The sequence below is a fragment of the Neofelis nebulosa genome, chromosome 7 (assembly GCF_028018385.1).
Source record: "Neofelis nebulosa isolate mNeoNeb1 chromosome 7, mNeoNeb1.pri, whole genome shotgun sequence".
Taxonomy (NCBI): Eukaryota; Metazoa; Chordata; class Mammalia; order Carnivora; family Felidae; genus Neofelis; species Neofelis nebulosa.
Window position 1 is genome coordinate 46,718,882 of NC_080788.1, and position 14,946 is coordinate 46,733,827.

The 14,946-nt window shown below is 35.1% G+C and overlaps 1 protein-coding gene across 3 annotated transcripts in view; it reads left to right on the forward strand.

Annotated features, from left to right (window-relative positions):
• The window catches only part of ADAM10 (ADAM metallopeptidase domain 10), a 160,812-nt gene that overhangs the window by 123,715 nt on the left and 22,151 nt on the right, over nt 1-14,946 (forward strand). For all 3 annotated transcript variants that reach the window (XM_058737584.1, XM_058737583.1, XM_058737585.1), the window contains exons 9-10: nt 7,335-7,498; nt 13,815-13,998. In XM_058737584.1, coding sequence (XP_058593567.1) covers nt 7,335-7,498; nt 13,815-13,998 — 348 coding nt within the window. The remainder of the gene's footprint in view (nt 1-7,334; nt 7,499-13,814; nt 13,999-14,946) is intronic.

Sequence of the window (14,946 nt, forward strand, 5' to 3'; positions counted from 1 at the left end):
TTATAACTTTTATATTTTGAAATTTCTTTTCCCCTCCTTTAATAAGCTGGATGATTTTATCACAAAGTTTATAATTTCTTCTACTTGTTCATTAGTAAGTACTGTTAAAATTCAAGGATGCTTTTGATTTTTTGTTGTAAATTACCATTAATATAGTGATTCTCAAAGTCTGTTCCTTGGACTAGCAGCATCAGCATCACCTGGGAACTTGTTAGAAATGTAAATTCATAGGCCCCACCCAGGTCTACTGAGTCCACTAGGTGTGGAGTCCAACAATCTTTGTTTGAACAAGCCTTCCAGATTCTGATGCACTCAGAACTACCATATTCATTTTTGTCTCTAAAGAAACTTGTTTACAGAATGGCTCCTGGGAAAATGATTGGATGATTACAAACCAGAAACTTGCTGTCATTTTACATTTTCACCTCCAGACTTGTGCTCTTTAAGAATGTAATGCTCCTGAAGGAGCTTGGTCATTTTTTTTTTTTTTTTTTAATCTTTAGATAGCTTCATGTCTATAACTGCAAAAATAAGCTATATTTTTAGGACAGTTTAAGATTCACAGAAAAATTAAGCAAATGGCATAGAGAGTTCCTGTACACCCTCTTTCCCTCATATTATTAACAGCTTACATTAGTATGGTGTATTTGTTATAGTTAACAAATATATTGCTTCATTATTGTTAACTGAAGTCCATAGTTGATTCACCTTTTTTTAGTTTTTACCTAAGATCTCTTTTTTGTTCCAGGATCTCATCCAAGATACCACATTACATTTAGTTGTTATGTCTCTTTAGTCTTTTCTTGGCTGTTTTAGTTTCTTGGACTTTTTTTGTTTTTGATGGCCTTATCAATTTTGAGGAGTACTGGTCAGGTAGGTATCTTGTAGGATGCCCCTCTCTTCCAGTCTCTTTGATGTTTTTCTCATGATTAAACTGGGGTGATGGATTTGGGGGACAGTTAATTTTTATATCTAGTTATTTTTTTTATTTGGACCACCAAGTATCATGCCGCTCATTTTACTGAAGTGGCAGTGGATAGAGTTCTGGATTTTAAATGGTGGGACACATAACTTATTTTTTTGTCGTAGGTTCTACATCTGCTGCCTTTATTCTGTGTTAAATTCCCAACTCCAGTTCTTAGAAGCCTTATTCTAAGAGCTGTTGGGAAGGGGCTAGACAGGGACAGAATGGAGGCCAGAGTGGGCAAGAGAAGGGATCTTTGTTCCCTTGATCCAACTTTTTCTAGTATAGGGTGCCTGCCCTATACTAGACATTGACAGTTTTTTTCTTCACTTCCCTTTGCCCTTTGACTATCTGAACTGAGTCTTATATTTGACTTACATTGTATTTTTTATAAGGAAAAATATATTTGTCTTTATTGATTATTTCAGTACCCTTCTGAGGTATAGGTGTTATTGCCTCCATTCTGCAGATGAGGAAAGGATTCAGAGACTTTATGACCAACCCAGTATCACACAGAGCCTAGAATCTGGACCTTTTGTTTCCAGGTTCAGTGCATTTAGTAGTTACTGTGCTAAGTATTATATACTTTAATATCTTAGCTTTCTGTAAGACACTTCTGATAAGAAGTTGAAATGTTTTCCTGCATTTTAATGGAGGTTTTGTATTGTTGGAATCCATTTTTTTAAGAAAAAGGAGTTATAAAAGAGTACTACTCTATAATATTTAGATATCATTTTGGGTAATTGTCATGGCATAATAGGAAGAGCACTGGTTTGGGAGCTAGGAGACTGGGTTCTTGTCTGTTCTCTGTAAATTCAGGTAAATCATTTTGCTTCAGCATGTTTATTTTTCATTGTAATTTCTTCTCTCATGTTCATGCCCTTTGGGACTTCATGTTTCTGCCTATAGATCTTAGTAATGTTTCCTGTTACCTGTTGTGTTTTTTTTTTTTTTTAATGTTTATGTATTTTGAGACAGAGAAATCGTGCTTGTGGGAGGGACAGAGAGATTGGGAGAGAGAGAATCCCAAGCAGGCTCAGCATTGTCTGAGCAGAGTCCAACGTGGGGCTTGATCTCACCAATCATGAGATCACGACCTGAGCCGAAATCAAGAGTCGGATGCCTAACTGACTGAGCCACCCAGGGCCCTCCCCCCCCCCCCCACTGTTATCTGATATTTTAAAAATGCCATTTCATAGCTGATCTGCTCAGCTTATGATCAGTTACTATTTCTTAATCTTTTCATTTTTATTTGGCCTAATTTTGATTTTGTTGTATTATTTAGCTTTTATTTAATTATGTAGATATTTTACTACTTAAATGGTGGTGGGAAAGATTTTGTTGTGATATTAATTTTCATGGAATATTACTTTAATTATTAGCTGTAGTCTCTGCTGACTTTGTTAAACTGGGGAAAAATGAAGGCTGAAACATTTGAATGGTAGGTTTCTTTAAGTCTTCTTATACTACTTTTTATTCTTATTTAATATCACACTGTAGTTGGGTACTGCCTTGGGTTTCTTTAATGAGGAAAACAGCACCTCCTGCCCAACTCCATAATAAGTGGAAACAACTAGTGAACTGGGCTGGCTTGGAGGCTCCCATTTAAAATTATATACAGGTTAGGGGCGCCTTTGGGTGGCTCAGTCGGTTAAGCATCCGACTTTGCCTCAGTTCATGATTTCATGGTTCGTGAGATAATAAAAATTTATACACAGATTAGAAGAGAGCCAAAAAAGGGAGTCTGGTCTTCCAGACAAAGTCAGTCTTAGATATGAATCTAGAAAGATTTCTTTAAACTTTTCTTTGTATGAGCACTCATCTGTGTTAAGCAGGTAGCCTCTTATTTAATTTCGAGACTGAAACATTGATTCCTTGACTGAGTAAATGACTATATTAGATAAAATTTTTGTTTTATTTCATTTGTGGCACCCTTGCAACATGGCTTTTGATAGGGACCTTTTTTTTTTTTTAATTTATTAAGGTATATTTTGTTCATATATTGTCCTTCTTAATGTTATCCTAATGAACATAGTCTCACTTTGGGCAGGACACCAAATAAGGCAAGCTCTGGAATTCGTCTCCATAATTAATCCTGAACCATTTAGTATTCCTCTAACTCATTTGTGAAAAACATTTTATGAGACATTTCATTTGGTAGCATTGGTCTCTTCTGTTTTTCTTAGTTAAGAAATTTTAGTTTGATTTTACATATTAGGATTTAAGGGCATACAAAGCTCAAAATGGTGTTCACAAGATAACCCACAAACTGTCAAATTCTTAACATGTTGTTTAAAAGTCTAATTATAGGGCTAGGAGAATTGCATCATTAGAATATTACAACAGGACACTAAATATATTGGCATTTTGTGCAGGTCTGGATTGTTCCGTGCAGGATGTTTAACATCTGGGGTCCCTACCTATTATGTGTGAGTACTGCTCCCCAGACATGAAAGGTGAAGAAATGTCCCAGGACATTTCCTGATAACCTTTCTGGGAGTAGTACTACTGTCTGGTTCAAAATTACTGCTCAGATTGATACTGCATGGTCAGCATGCTGCTGTTAAGTTTTAGGTGTTTAGGCCTGTTCACATCAAAACTGTGTTTGTGGACTCTGTCAGGGTATTATATTACCCTTGTGGTTTTTCTAATTTGGAGGCGGGGGGGAGGTCTGTTTTAATAGCTTTTAACTCAAATTTAAAAAATCTTACCCTTCTCATTACTATTTACAATTTGTGTTTTGCAGTGATGACTACATGTAGTAAAAATTTAAATGTATGATATCAAGCAGTTACTGAACTAGAGCTATATAGTTTCACTGTAGATATGTATGATATCACTAATTGAGTTTCTGGCACATCAGAACTAGTTGCAGTATTTTAAATTTTTTTTTTTTAATGTTTATTTATTTTTGAGACAGAGACAGAGCATGAACGGGGGAGGGTCAGAGAGAGAGGGAGACACAGAATCTGAAACAGGCTCCAGGCTCTGAGGCGTCAGCACAGAGCCCTATGCGGGGCTCGAACTCATGGACCGCAATATCATGACCTGAGCCGAAGTCAGATGCTTAACCGACTGAGCCACCCAGGCGCCCCAGTTGCGGTATTTTTTATAAAATTAAACCATAACTGAGCACTGGGTGTTACATGGAATTGTTAAATCAACACCTAAACTAATATAACACTGTATGTTAACTGTATTGGAATTAAAATTTAAAAAAAGTCAGTGCACTATTGCCAAAAAAAATTAAACCATAGCCTATAAAATTAAATTTAATGTTTTATTTTTTTCTGTTAATTGAGTTAACATGTTAATAGTTTGTAACAAATACCAAACTTTTCTGTAAGTGATAGTTATTAAAACCGAAAGTAGTGTTAAGATTTATTAAACAAGGTGTGAATTACCGTATTTCAGAAAAGTACATTTGAATTTATGTATGATCATCCCTTAAATGAGATAGACCTTAAACATACAGAAAAATATATTATCAGAGTTTTTAATCCTTGCTATTTATTTCTTTTTTTTTTTAACTGATAAAGATTCACAGTGTGAAGTCTTCTATGCTTAATTCAAGTTTGACAATACTGCATTGGACCAATTTCCATATGACAAATCTTCACTAAGGCAGGATTTTAATTTACTATTTGTTTAAAACTATAATATGTAGATGATAATTACTACATACAGAGTGCTATTCATATCTTTTCTAGTCTGGAAATAGTGATACAGTCCTTAGGACTCATCTCAAAAGTAGAAGTAGCATAAGAAAATATATTACATATTATTAAATTATTTGCTGCTTTCTTTCTGTTAAGATTTCTTTGTAGAAGAGGTAGTAAGTTTTGAATATCATAAAGGTTCTCTAATTTTTGGTGGTTAAAATCTGCATAGGCCCAGTCTTTCAGTTTACATTTCTGTGAAGCATGTTATTTCCTAACTTCTTCTTAACTCCTATCATAACAGTAATTCAGATTTATATTTTGTTGCCATATATTTTCTTTTTTTTTTTTTTTTTTTTTAATTTTTTTTTTTTTCAACGTTTTTTTTTAAATTTATTTTTGGGACAGAGAGAGACAGAGCATGAACGGGGGAGGGGCAGAGAGAGAGGGAGACACAGAATCGGAAACAGGCTCCAGGCTCCGAGCCATCAGCCCAGAGCCTGACGCGGGGCTCGAACTCACGGGCCGCGAGATCGTGACCTGGCTGAAGTCGGACGCTTAACCGACTGCGCCACCCAGGCGCCCCTGTTGCCATATATTTTCTAATGTTAAAAGGAACAGGGCAGCAATTGTAGTGTCATGACATTCTTGCAAATCTATTTTGAATTGCCATCTATTATATGCTTTATTAAGGATTATAAATATTAGATTTTTTTAATGGTTTATTTACTTGGTTGTAACTTTGTGTATAGAAAGCTAATTCGAAATAATTTGATCGGTTATCAGAATATCCTAACATTTGATTGTATTTAAATAAAAAACAAAGAGAGAAACCTTTTACATGTGAATTCTCACTAAAAGTCTTTAACAGAATTTTAAAAAGAACTATGTTCTTCTCAGTATAATAATATACATAAAGATGGGTTGGTCAGCCAGTTTCTGATTTTCCTGTTGTTGTTTTTCTAATTTCTTATGTTAACTGCTTTTAGATGTGCAAGTACTTTCGTTTTGATATTAAGCTTTAAAGTTCCTATTATTACAGAGGTGAACTACAAAATGATTTAATATGTATAATAAAGTAGCAATATGGCTTCACTTTTTTTCTTTTTATTTTTTTAAGTTTATTGATTTATTTTGATAGAGAGGGCTCATGAATGTGTATACACCCAAGCAGGGGAGGGGAGGGGCAGACAGAGAGAGGGAGAGAGAGAGAGAAAATCCCAAGCAAGCTGTATTAGTGCAGAGCCTGACTCAGGGCTCGAACTCACAAACCGTCAAGATCATGACCTGAGCCGAAGTCAGACACTCAACAGACTGAGCCATCCAGGCGCCCCAGTGATACGGCTTTTCTTTTAAAATTTGAAAGTATTCTTGAGACACATTGGAAAATGATAATTCAATTTTTTGAACTTATTTTGAAGAAAATTTCAAACCTGCTAAAAAGTTGCAGGAATAGTACAGTGAACTCCTGATATATTAATCAGTCAGGTTTTTTCCACATTTGCTTTATTCCCCTTCCATCCCACCCTCTATCCATCCATTCCTTCTTCCTTCCTTCCTTCCTTCCTTCCTTCCTTCCTTCCTTCCTTCCTTCCTTCCCACCCACCCCCTTTTTTTATTACCTACTGGACATAATTCTTTTCTTTTTTCCTCTGCTTTATTGAGGTGTAATTGACAAATAAAATAGATATTTAAAGTGTACAATATGATTTAATATTCATATACATTGTGAGAGGATTTCCTCCCCTTGAGTAACACATCCATCACCTCACATATTTATTTGTTTATTTTCGTTGAGAATATTTAAGTTCTATGCTCTTTGCAGATTTCATTTGTGCAATATAGTGTTATCAACTATACACATCATGTTATATATACATTAGCTACTTAGACCTTATTCCTTCTATTTTTTTATTTTTAATTTTTTTTAAAAAGTTTATTTATTTTGAGAAAGAGAGTGTGTGCAAGCTGCGGAGGGGCAGAGAGAGAGGGAGAGAGTAGACTCCATGCTATCAGTACAGAGCCCTATGTGGGGCTTGATTTCACAAATCGTGAGATCATGACCTGAGTCGAAACCAAGAGTCAGATGCCTAACCAACTGAGCCACCCAGGTGCTCTGGCCTTACTCATTCTATAACTGGAAATTTGTACCCTTTTACAAATCTCTCCCTGTCCTTCTCTTCACTTGCCCACCAGCCCCTGGCAGCCACTAATTATTTTCTCTTTTAAAAAATATATTGTGTATTGCCTCTCAGGATAGTGAATTACATACTCCTATGCATCACTGCTATTATTTGTAGAAGTGACTTTCTCAGAATCTACTTGAGCATATTTTGTTCAACTTTCATTTAAATTAAATGTAATTTTTTAACATGAAAAGGTATATAGGCTTTGGCAGCATAAATACGGATATATTCAGATTTAACAGAAACTTAAATACTTGTTTTGCTAAATTGATGGGAGCAAAAATTGGGGAATACTTCGATTATGAAGAACATTTTATTAAGGGCCTTGTTCTACATCCTGGCACTTTCTTTATGTGTACCACTAAAACTTACTTGAAATGACTTCCTAATCTTGGACTAAAAAAGCTTCTGAGTACTTGATATAAGTGGGATATGTAGAATGTTTTAATTTAATATAGCATATATTAGAAAGTTATTTTGAGGGGTAAATAGATGCTAATTTAGCCATCTTCTGTTCTGAATTAGGAAGCTCTGGAGGAATATGTGAAAAAAGTAAGCTGTATTCAGATGGTAAGAAGAAGTCCTTAAACACTGGAATTATTACTGTTCAGAACTATGGGTCTCATGTACCCCCCAAAGTCTCTCACATTACTTTTGCTCATGAAGTTGGACATAACTTTGGATCTCCAGTAAGTATTGTCTAATTATTTGATTTTCAGAAAGTTACTAACCTAGCTTTTATGTTGAATGATTTGTTTGTTTGCATTGAAAACAAGTACATGTGAATGTTTAGGGATTTTTTTAGTTGAAGTATAGTTGACTGATGTTAGTTTTTATTTTTATTTTATTTTATTTTTTAAATTTTTTTAAAAATTTTTATTTATTTTTGAGACAGGGAGAGACAGAGCATGAACAGGGGAGGGTCAGAGAGAGGGAGACACAGAATCCGAAACAGGCTCCAGGCTCTGAGCCGTCAGCACAGAGCCCGACGCGGGGCTCGAACTCACGGACTGTGAGATCATGACCTGAGCCGAAGTCGGCAGCTTAACCGACTGAGCCACCCAGGCGCCCCATGATGTTAGTTTTTATATATTGGAACACACAATAATGTCCTTGACAATACGGAAAGGGAGGAAGGTAGAATATTTGTGAGTCAAATAAGAAGAGTAAGCATAACAATGCAGGATTCTATGAAGGCAAGGAATTTTGTCTGTTTCATTCACTTCTCTGTCTGCTGATCCTAGAACAGTGCCTGGTATGTGATTCATTCAAATATCTGTTCAGTGAGGATCACTTTTCATTGTTTAAAGTACATTTTGAATGTTGCAAACTTGGAGTGGTTTTTTTTTTATTTTTTAATTTTTTTGCTTGGTTTCTGTTAAAACGTTACTGTGGTTTAGTAGATTTATCTTGAGTGTGGAGTGGAATGCGGTATTTAAAAATTTTTCACTATGAAAAATTGTAACATACAGAAAAGTAGAGAAAGATGGTACAATAAATTCTTAACATGCCCGTCGTCCAGAGCAGGCATCGCGCTTTTTCTGTAAAGAGACTGCTAGTAAACATTCTAGGTTTTGGAGGCAATACCTATTTTTTTGTTATTTTTACAATTCTTCAAACACAGGAAACCATTCTTAGCTTACGCCATATAGAAATGGGCTATGGGCTGCCAGTCTCTGATTCAGATGCAATAGGTATCAAGATTTTGCCACATGTCCTTTCTGTATTTCTTTCTTTTTGTAAGGTATTAGAAGCAAATTTATTCATCCTTACATATTTCAGTATACATTTCTAAAGAAATAAACATTTTCTTACATAACCATGATGTGGTTATGATACCTGACAGAATTAACAATCCTTTGGTATCATTTAGTCCTCAGTTAATTATATTGATTTTCAGGGGACCTAAAGCTTAATGCACACACAAATACAAAATACTGAAAGATAATCTCTTTGTGATTTTGATAGGCTTATTAAATAACAAATTTGAGAAAATTTCATTTGACAGCTAGACATGAATTCATTTTACTTGCACCATATCACTTTAAAAAATGGAAGTTTTCATGAGTTTAGAAAAACAGTAAATACTTGGAGCTTCACATCCTCAAATGCACTTCTCTAATTTTCTCCCAGTTTGTAAACTGGAAGTCCCATCTCATTAAGTTGCAAGCCTTTATTCTTCTAAGTCTCTATTAGAAATTGATAGATTATTGTCAATGCTCTTGGATAAACTGTTTAAAATGTGTTCAATCTCTCTACTTCTTGACTGCTTCTATGATCTGTTCTTTCGTTTGTTCTGTTCTTGAGTTCGATATTTTTCAATATATATTGAAAATTTTTTTCAATATATATTGAAAGCGTTATAGAGGTTCAAAACCCAATGTGGTTTCTCTTTATGTAATCTGACTATTGTTTATGGTTAGTTTGCTTTTTCAAGGGCAAGTAAATATTCTCTTTTCTCTCCCAGTCCCTTTGATTCCAGCCCTTACTAGGGGAGTTGTGGTATCCTTTAGCTACTCCTCTGCCCTTTAGTGTAGGGCCTCCCAATTTTTAATGTGCATACAAATTACCAGGGATCTTAAAATACAGATTCCATTTCCATTGGGGGAGGCAAGTTTCTGAATTTTTAAGACACTCCCAGGTGATGCTGTAGCTGCCCCTGGTCTGCAGACCACATGTGGAGTAGGGAATCTATAATCTGTTCTCTTCATTTCTTGTGTAATCTGTTCTCTACCCAGCTGCCAGAGATTTTCTTTTTTTAGTATATTAATTTCATATTACTTAATGCTTTTTGTTTAATGGATAAATTGGTTCACATTCTTTGCATAGTCTGCTATCTTTTCCTCATACGAGATTACTTTTAATGACTCTACCATGCTCAATCACACCCCATTCCTATGTGGGGTAAATATTTATAAGTGCTTTAATAGAGCAGCCAGAACCATAAATTCCTGAGCCGATCCCCTTTGACATCTTTATCTGAAATCTGTCTTTATCTCTCCTGTTGTACATCTGTACTTTGTCAGTGCTACTTTCTCTCTGAGTGGTTCACAATGTCTCTTTTATTTATTTATCTTATCCCAAATCTTTACTGCACACCTGTTGTTAACCATCTTAAAAGCTTTGTCTTGGGAAGTTATAATCATAATGACACTAGTTTCTGTCTCTCAGTATGCAAGTTATGTGTTTACTCTTACCAAAGCAATCTTTGTCTAGGTTATAGTTCTGATTGTTTTGATCATGTCACTTGTGTTTACAACCTTATGTCCTGTACCTGCTAATATTGCTGATACAGTTTCCTAATCTTAGCATTTAGGGCTTTCCATCATTTGGGTTTAAGTATATTTCCAGTGTTAACTGCCTTCTCGTGTCAAAATAAGTAATTTATAGTCCTTGAAAATTTTCCTTCTGCCAGAAATCCAGTTCCTTCCCATCTCTGCCTACTGAAATCTTGATCCATGTTATTATGTAATATAAATTGATATAGCCCCTTTTTCAGTTACTTGTCAGTAGATATCAAGACCCTTAAAATGTTTGATCAGAAACTACCACTGGGAATCCAACTAAAAGAAAAATGCAGAATCTGTCAAAGATTTATGTACATTAAAAAATAAAAAGTACCCACTGCAGTTTCATTTTTAGTAGCAAAAAATTTTAAGCAGCCTAAATGACCCCACAATAGGAAAGTATCCTGGAATGCTCTGCAATCATTTAAAAATCAGTGCTTGCCTTATACTGTTAAGCTGAAAGAAACCATGTATGTAACTGTACAAATGGTATAGTTCAAATTTTGCATTAAAATATGGTATGACTAGGTACAAGTCAGGTCAGAAATACTGTGGACCGAACTGTTAATAGTAGTTATTATGGTTGGTTGATTATGATTGAAAATTTTAATCTATATTTTCTAAATTTTCTAAAAGAGTATGTATTGTTTTTATAGTCAGAGAAAAGTTTTTCCGTTTTCTTGTCAAACTAAGATTAGAGTTTCTTTGTAAAACTGTTTGAACTCTCAGCAGTTTTTGGGGTACGGTCAAGATAGCCTGTATATTCTGTTGTATATTTTGCTTATTGGTGTGTTTGTTTGTCCCCTGTTGTGAGGATGACAAATACAAATAGCTGATAGTCTCGTTTATTACCTGTTACTCTTTCCATTGCCACTAAGAATGATCGATTACAATGTCCTTTGGGCTAGTTAAGTAATACTTGATTAGGGATACCTGTTTGTTTGTATGTATATATATAAGCAAGTAAATAAGCAAGCAAGCTCTGTGCCCAGTGTGGGGCTTGAATTCACGACCCCAAGATTAAGAGTCACACACTCTAGGGGCGCCTGGGTGGCTCAGTTGGTTAAGTGTCCGACTTCGGCTCAGGTCATGATCTTGTGGTTTGTGAGTTCCAGCCCCGCATTGGGCTCTGTGCTGACAGTTCACAGCCTGGAGCCTGCTTCGGATTCTGTGTCTCCCTGTCTCTCGGCCCCTCCCCTGCTCATGCTTTGTCTGTCTCTGTCTCTCAATAATAAATAAATAATAATAAAAAAAATTTTATAAAAAAAAAAAAAAGTCATACACTCTACCAACTGAGCCAGCCAGGCACCCTTCATTAACCTGTAATGGATTTATGGGACAAAGAGACTAGGCAGGGATATCAAAATATGCTGTCTCTTTAAAGTAGATTGTAAGGCCTTCAAGGGCTAGGGATAGTGCTTAATTAACTCATCCTTGTATTTTTATATTCTGTTTTAGTTCCTCCTAGAATACTGGACACATGCTAATATTTATTGAATTGAAATGTATAAAATATTTTGTGATAATATCAAGAGTTATACAGTATTGGGATTTATTTTCTTTTTCTAAAATTCTAATGCTGAGAATAATTCCAGTGTCCTATATTATCATAAACCAAATTGAATTCTATAGAATGAAAATATAAAGCAAGCTAATATTGGAGAACAGTAAAGAATTGTTAAATGCTGAATGTAGGTTCAGGAGAACAGCAGGAGGTATCATAAAGAATAAATGTGATAGTAGAGGTCTTATTTTTAAGTTGCTTTTTAAGTTGCTTCAAGGGTTGCCTGGCTGGCTCAGTTGGAAGAGCATGTAACACGATCTTGGGATCATAAGTTCAAGTCCCATCCTGGGTGTAGAGATGACTTACATAAAATAATAATAATAATAATAATAATAATAATAATAATAATAGTAAATCTTAAAAAAAATAGTTGCTTCAGATTAGGGAGTAGAAAATGAAAGTAATTTAGATGGGCTCCAAGAAGAAACAGAATGCCCTTGGGCATTCTTTCTTTCTGGAGGGTAGAATTGTATTCAAATGACAATTTAATTAAATAGAAGAACTTTACTCTAGGACCCAAATATGTTCACCCTTTCTGACAAGTTCTGCATTGTTGTTTGAGGAGCATTGTGAGGTTTGTTTGTTTGTTTTTTAGTGTTTGTTTAGTTTTGAGACAGACAGACTGACAGAACAGGAGTAGGGGAGGGGGAGAGAGAGAGGGAGACACAGAATCCAAAGCAGGCTCCAGGCTCTGAGCTGTCAGCACAGAGTCCGAATGCGGGGCTCGAACTCATGAACTGTGAGATCATGCCCTGAGCTGAAGTCTGATGCTTAGCCAACTGAGCCCCCCAGGTGCCCTGGTTTGTTTGTTTGTTGTTGTTTTTTTTTAATGTATACCCTCTAGGGGAGGAAGGAAGGAGGGGGAAGCTTCTGTGATCTGGTAGTATTCTGTTGGTTAATCTCAGTGCTGGTCACGTAAGAATATTTACTTTAAGAAAACTCATGGAACTATAGTTGGTACTTTGCACTTTTCTGTATGTATCTGATACTTCAGTAATATTTGCCAACACCATAAATATTTTGTGTACATATACATGTATGTGTCCTGTTTGATTCTGAAAACAGTGTTTTAGTTTTACCTCTTAGCTTTTCTTAATTTTCATTTAAAAATAGCATTTACTTATCTTTTTTATGTACTTAGTTAATAAGTCAACTCTCTTGGATGTCTATCTTGTATGTACTTAGCCTCATGCCATTCTCTTTTGTTTCCTGTTTTTCCCCATCTCTGTCTTCTCTGAACTAGTCATAGTAAAGAATGTCATATATGTTAAAGAACAGTCATTTTAAGTTTATATTCCTGTTACTAGTTTTGAAAGTAGGCACGCTTATTTTTTTTTTCATTTTTATTTTTAATTTTAATTCCAGTGGAGTTAACATACACTGTTATATTAGTTTCAGGTGGACAATACAGTGATTCAGCACTTCCATACACTACTCAGTGTTCATTGTGATAAGTGTACTCTTAATCCCCTTCACCTATTCCATCCACACCCCCCTGCCCACCTCCCCTCTGGTAACTATCAGTTTGTTCTCTGTAGTTAAGAGTCTGTTTCTTGGTTTGTCTCTCACTTTCTCTCTCTTTCCCTCCTCTCTTTGTTCATTTCTTTTGTTTCTTAAATTCCACATGAGTGAATTCATACGGTATTTGTCTTTCTCCGACTGACTTACTTCACTTAGCATTATACTCTCCAGCTTCATCCATGTTGTTGCAAATGGCAAGATTTCATTTTTTATTGCTAAATAATATTCCGTTGTATATATGTACAACATCTTTATCCATTCATCTGTCAGTGGACATTTGGGTTGCTTCCATAATTTGGCTATTGTAAATAATGCTGCAATAAACATAGTGGTGCATGGTGAGCTTATTTTTGATAGACTTTATCATGGTTTGTCCTCCATTCTACTCCCTATTTACAGAGCTATAAATTGTTGTGGCTAGACCTGCACTCATTTTTCCTTCCCTTCTAAGACAGGACCCCTAAAAGAGCAAATTGTTTTCCTTCTCACAGTCTAAAACAATTGTAGGATCTTTTTTTACAGGAGAGTCCACAAGCTTCCATTGTTCTTCTGGTGAGAAAATTACATTCAGTCAGATGACCCGAAAACCTTATTTTACTTCCTGTTTATGTAACTCTATATTCTGTTTGGCAGCATGATTCTGGAACAGAGTGCACTCCAGGAGAATCTAAGAATTTAGGACAAAAAGAAAATGGCAATTACATCATGTATGCAAGAGCAACATCCGGGGACAAACTTAACAACAATAAATTCTCACTCTGTAGTATTAGAAATATAAGCCAAGTTCTTGAGAAGAAGAGAAACAACTGTTTTGTTGGTATGTATATTTTCCCAACATATATTTTCAAACATTCAGAAAATTTGAAACACCCATGCACCTACCATCTGCATTTAATAACTATTACAACTCTGCTGTATTTACTGTCACTGTTTACTAACTTATCCATCCCCTCCGTCCATGTTTTTTGTTGTAAAGTGGAGTGTAGACATAAGTGTACTTCACTCCCAAATACTTCAGCCTGTATAATTGACTAAAGTTCAGTATTCTTTGTGGTTCTTTTTTTTTTTCTTTTTAATTAACATAAGTGAAATGTTGTACCATAAGTCCACCATTTAATGAGCTTTGACAAATGTATTTACTTATGTAACCTAAGCACCTATCAAAATAGAGAATATTTCTGTCACTCCGGAAAGTTCTTTCATTTCCCTTCCCGGTCATTTTCTTTCCCCCAGGACACTCTCATAGGCAACCATTATTCTGATTTATTTAACTATAGAGAAATTTTGCTAGTTTTACTTCATATAAGTGGAATCATATGGTTTTTATCCTTTTGGGGGAAGAAAAACCTTATGCTGCTTTCATTCAGCATATTTTGAGATTCATCATTAGTGTTTTGTTCTATTTTATTGCTTGGTATTGCATTGTATGAATATATCACACTTCACTCATCCACTCTTCTATTGATGAACACCTGGGCTCTTCAGGTTTGGACAATATGAATAAAGCTGCCATGAAATTCTTGTTTTCTAATGGTAAAGAAAAAAAGGTATAAAACATGTATGATATAAATAAAATAAATAGAAATAAAAAATACACAAAATGTGTATCTAAACTAATTTTAAGTTATAATTCAGTGGCATTAAGTACATTCACAGTGATGTGCTACCATCATCACTATTCATTTCCAAACTTTTTCATCCCTCCAAATAGAAATTGTGCAATCACTAAGTAGTAATTCTTGCTTCCCTCTCTCCCTAACTCTTG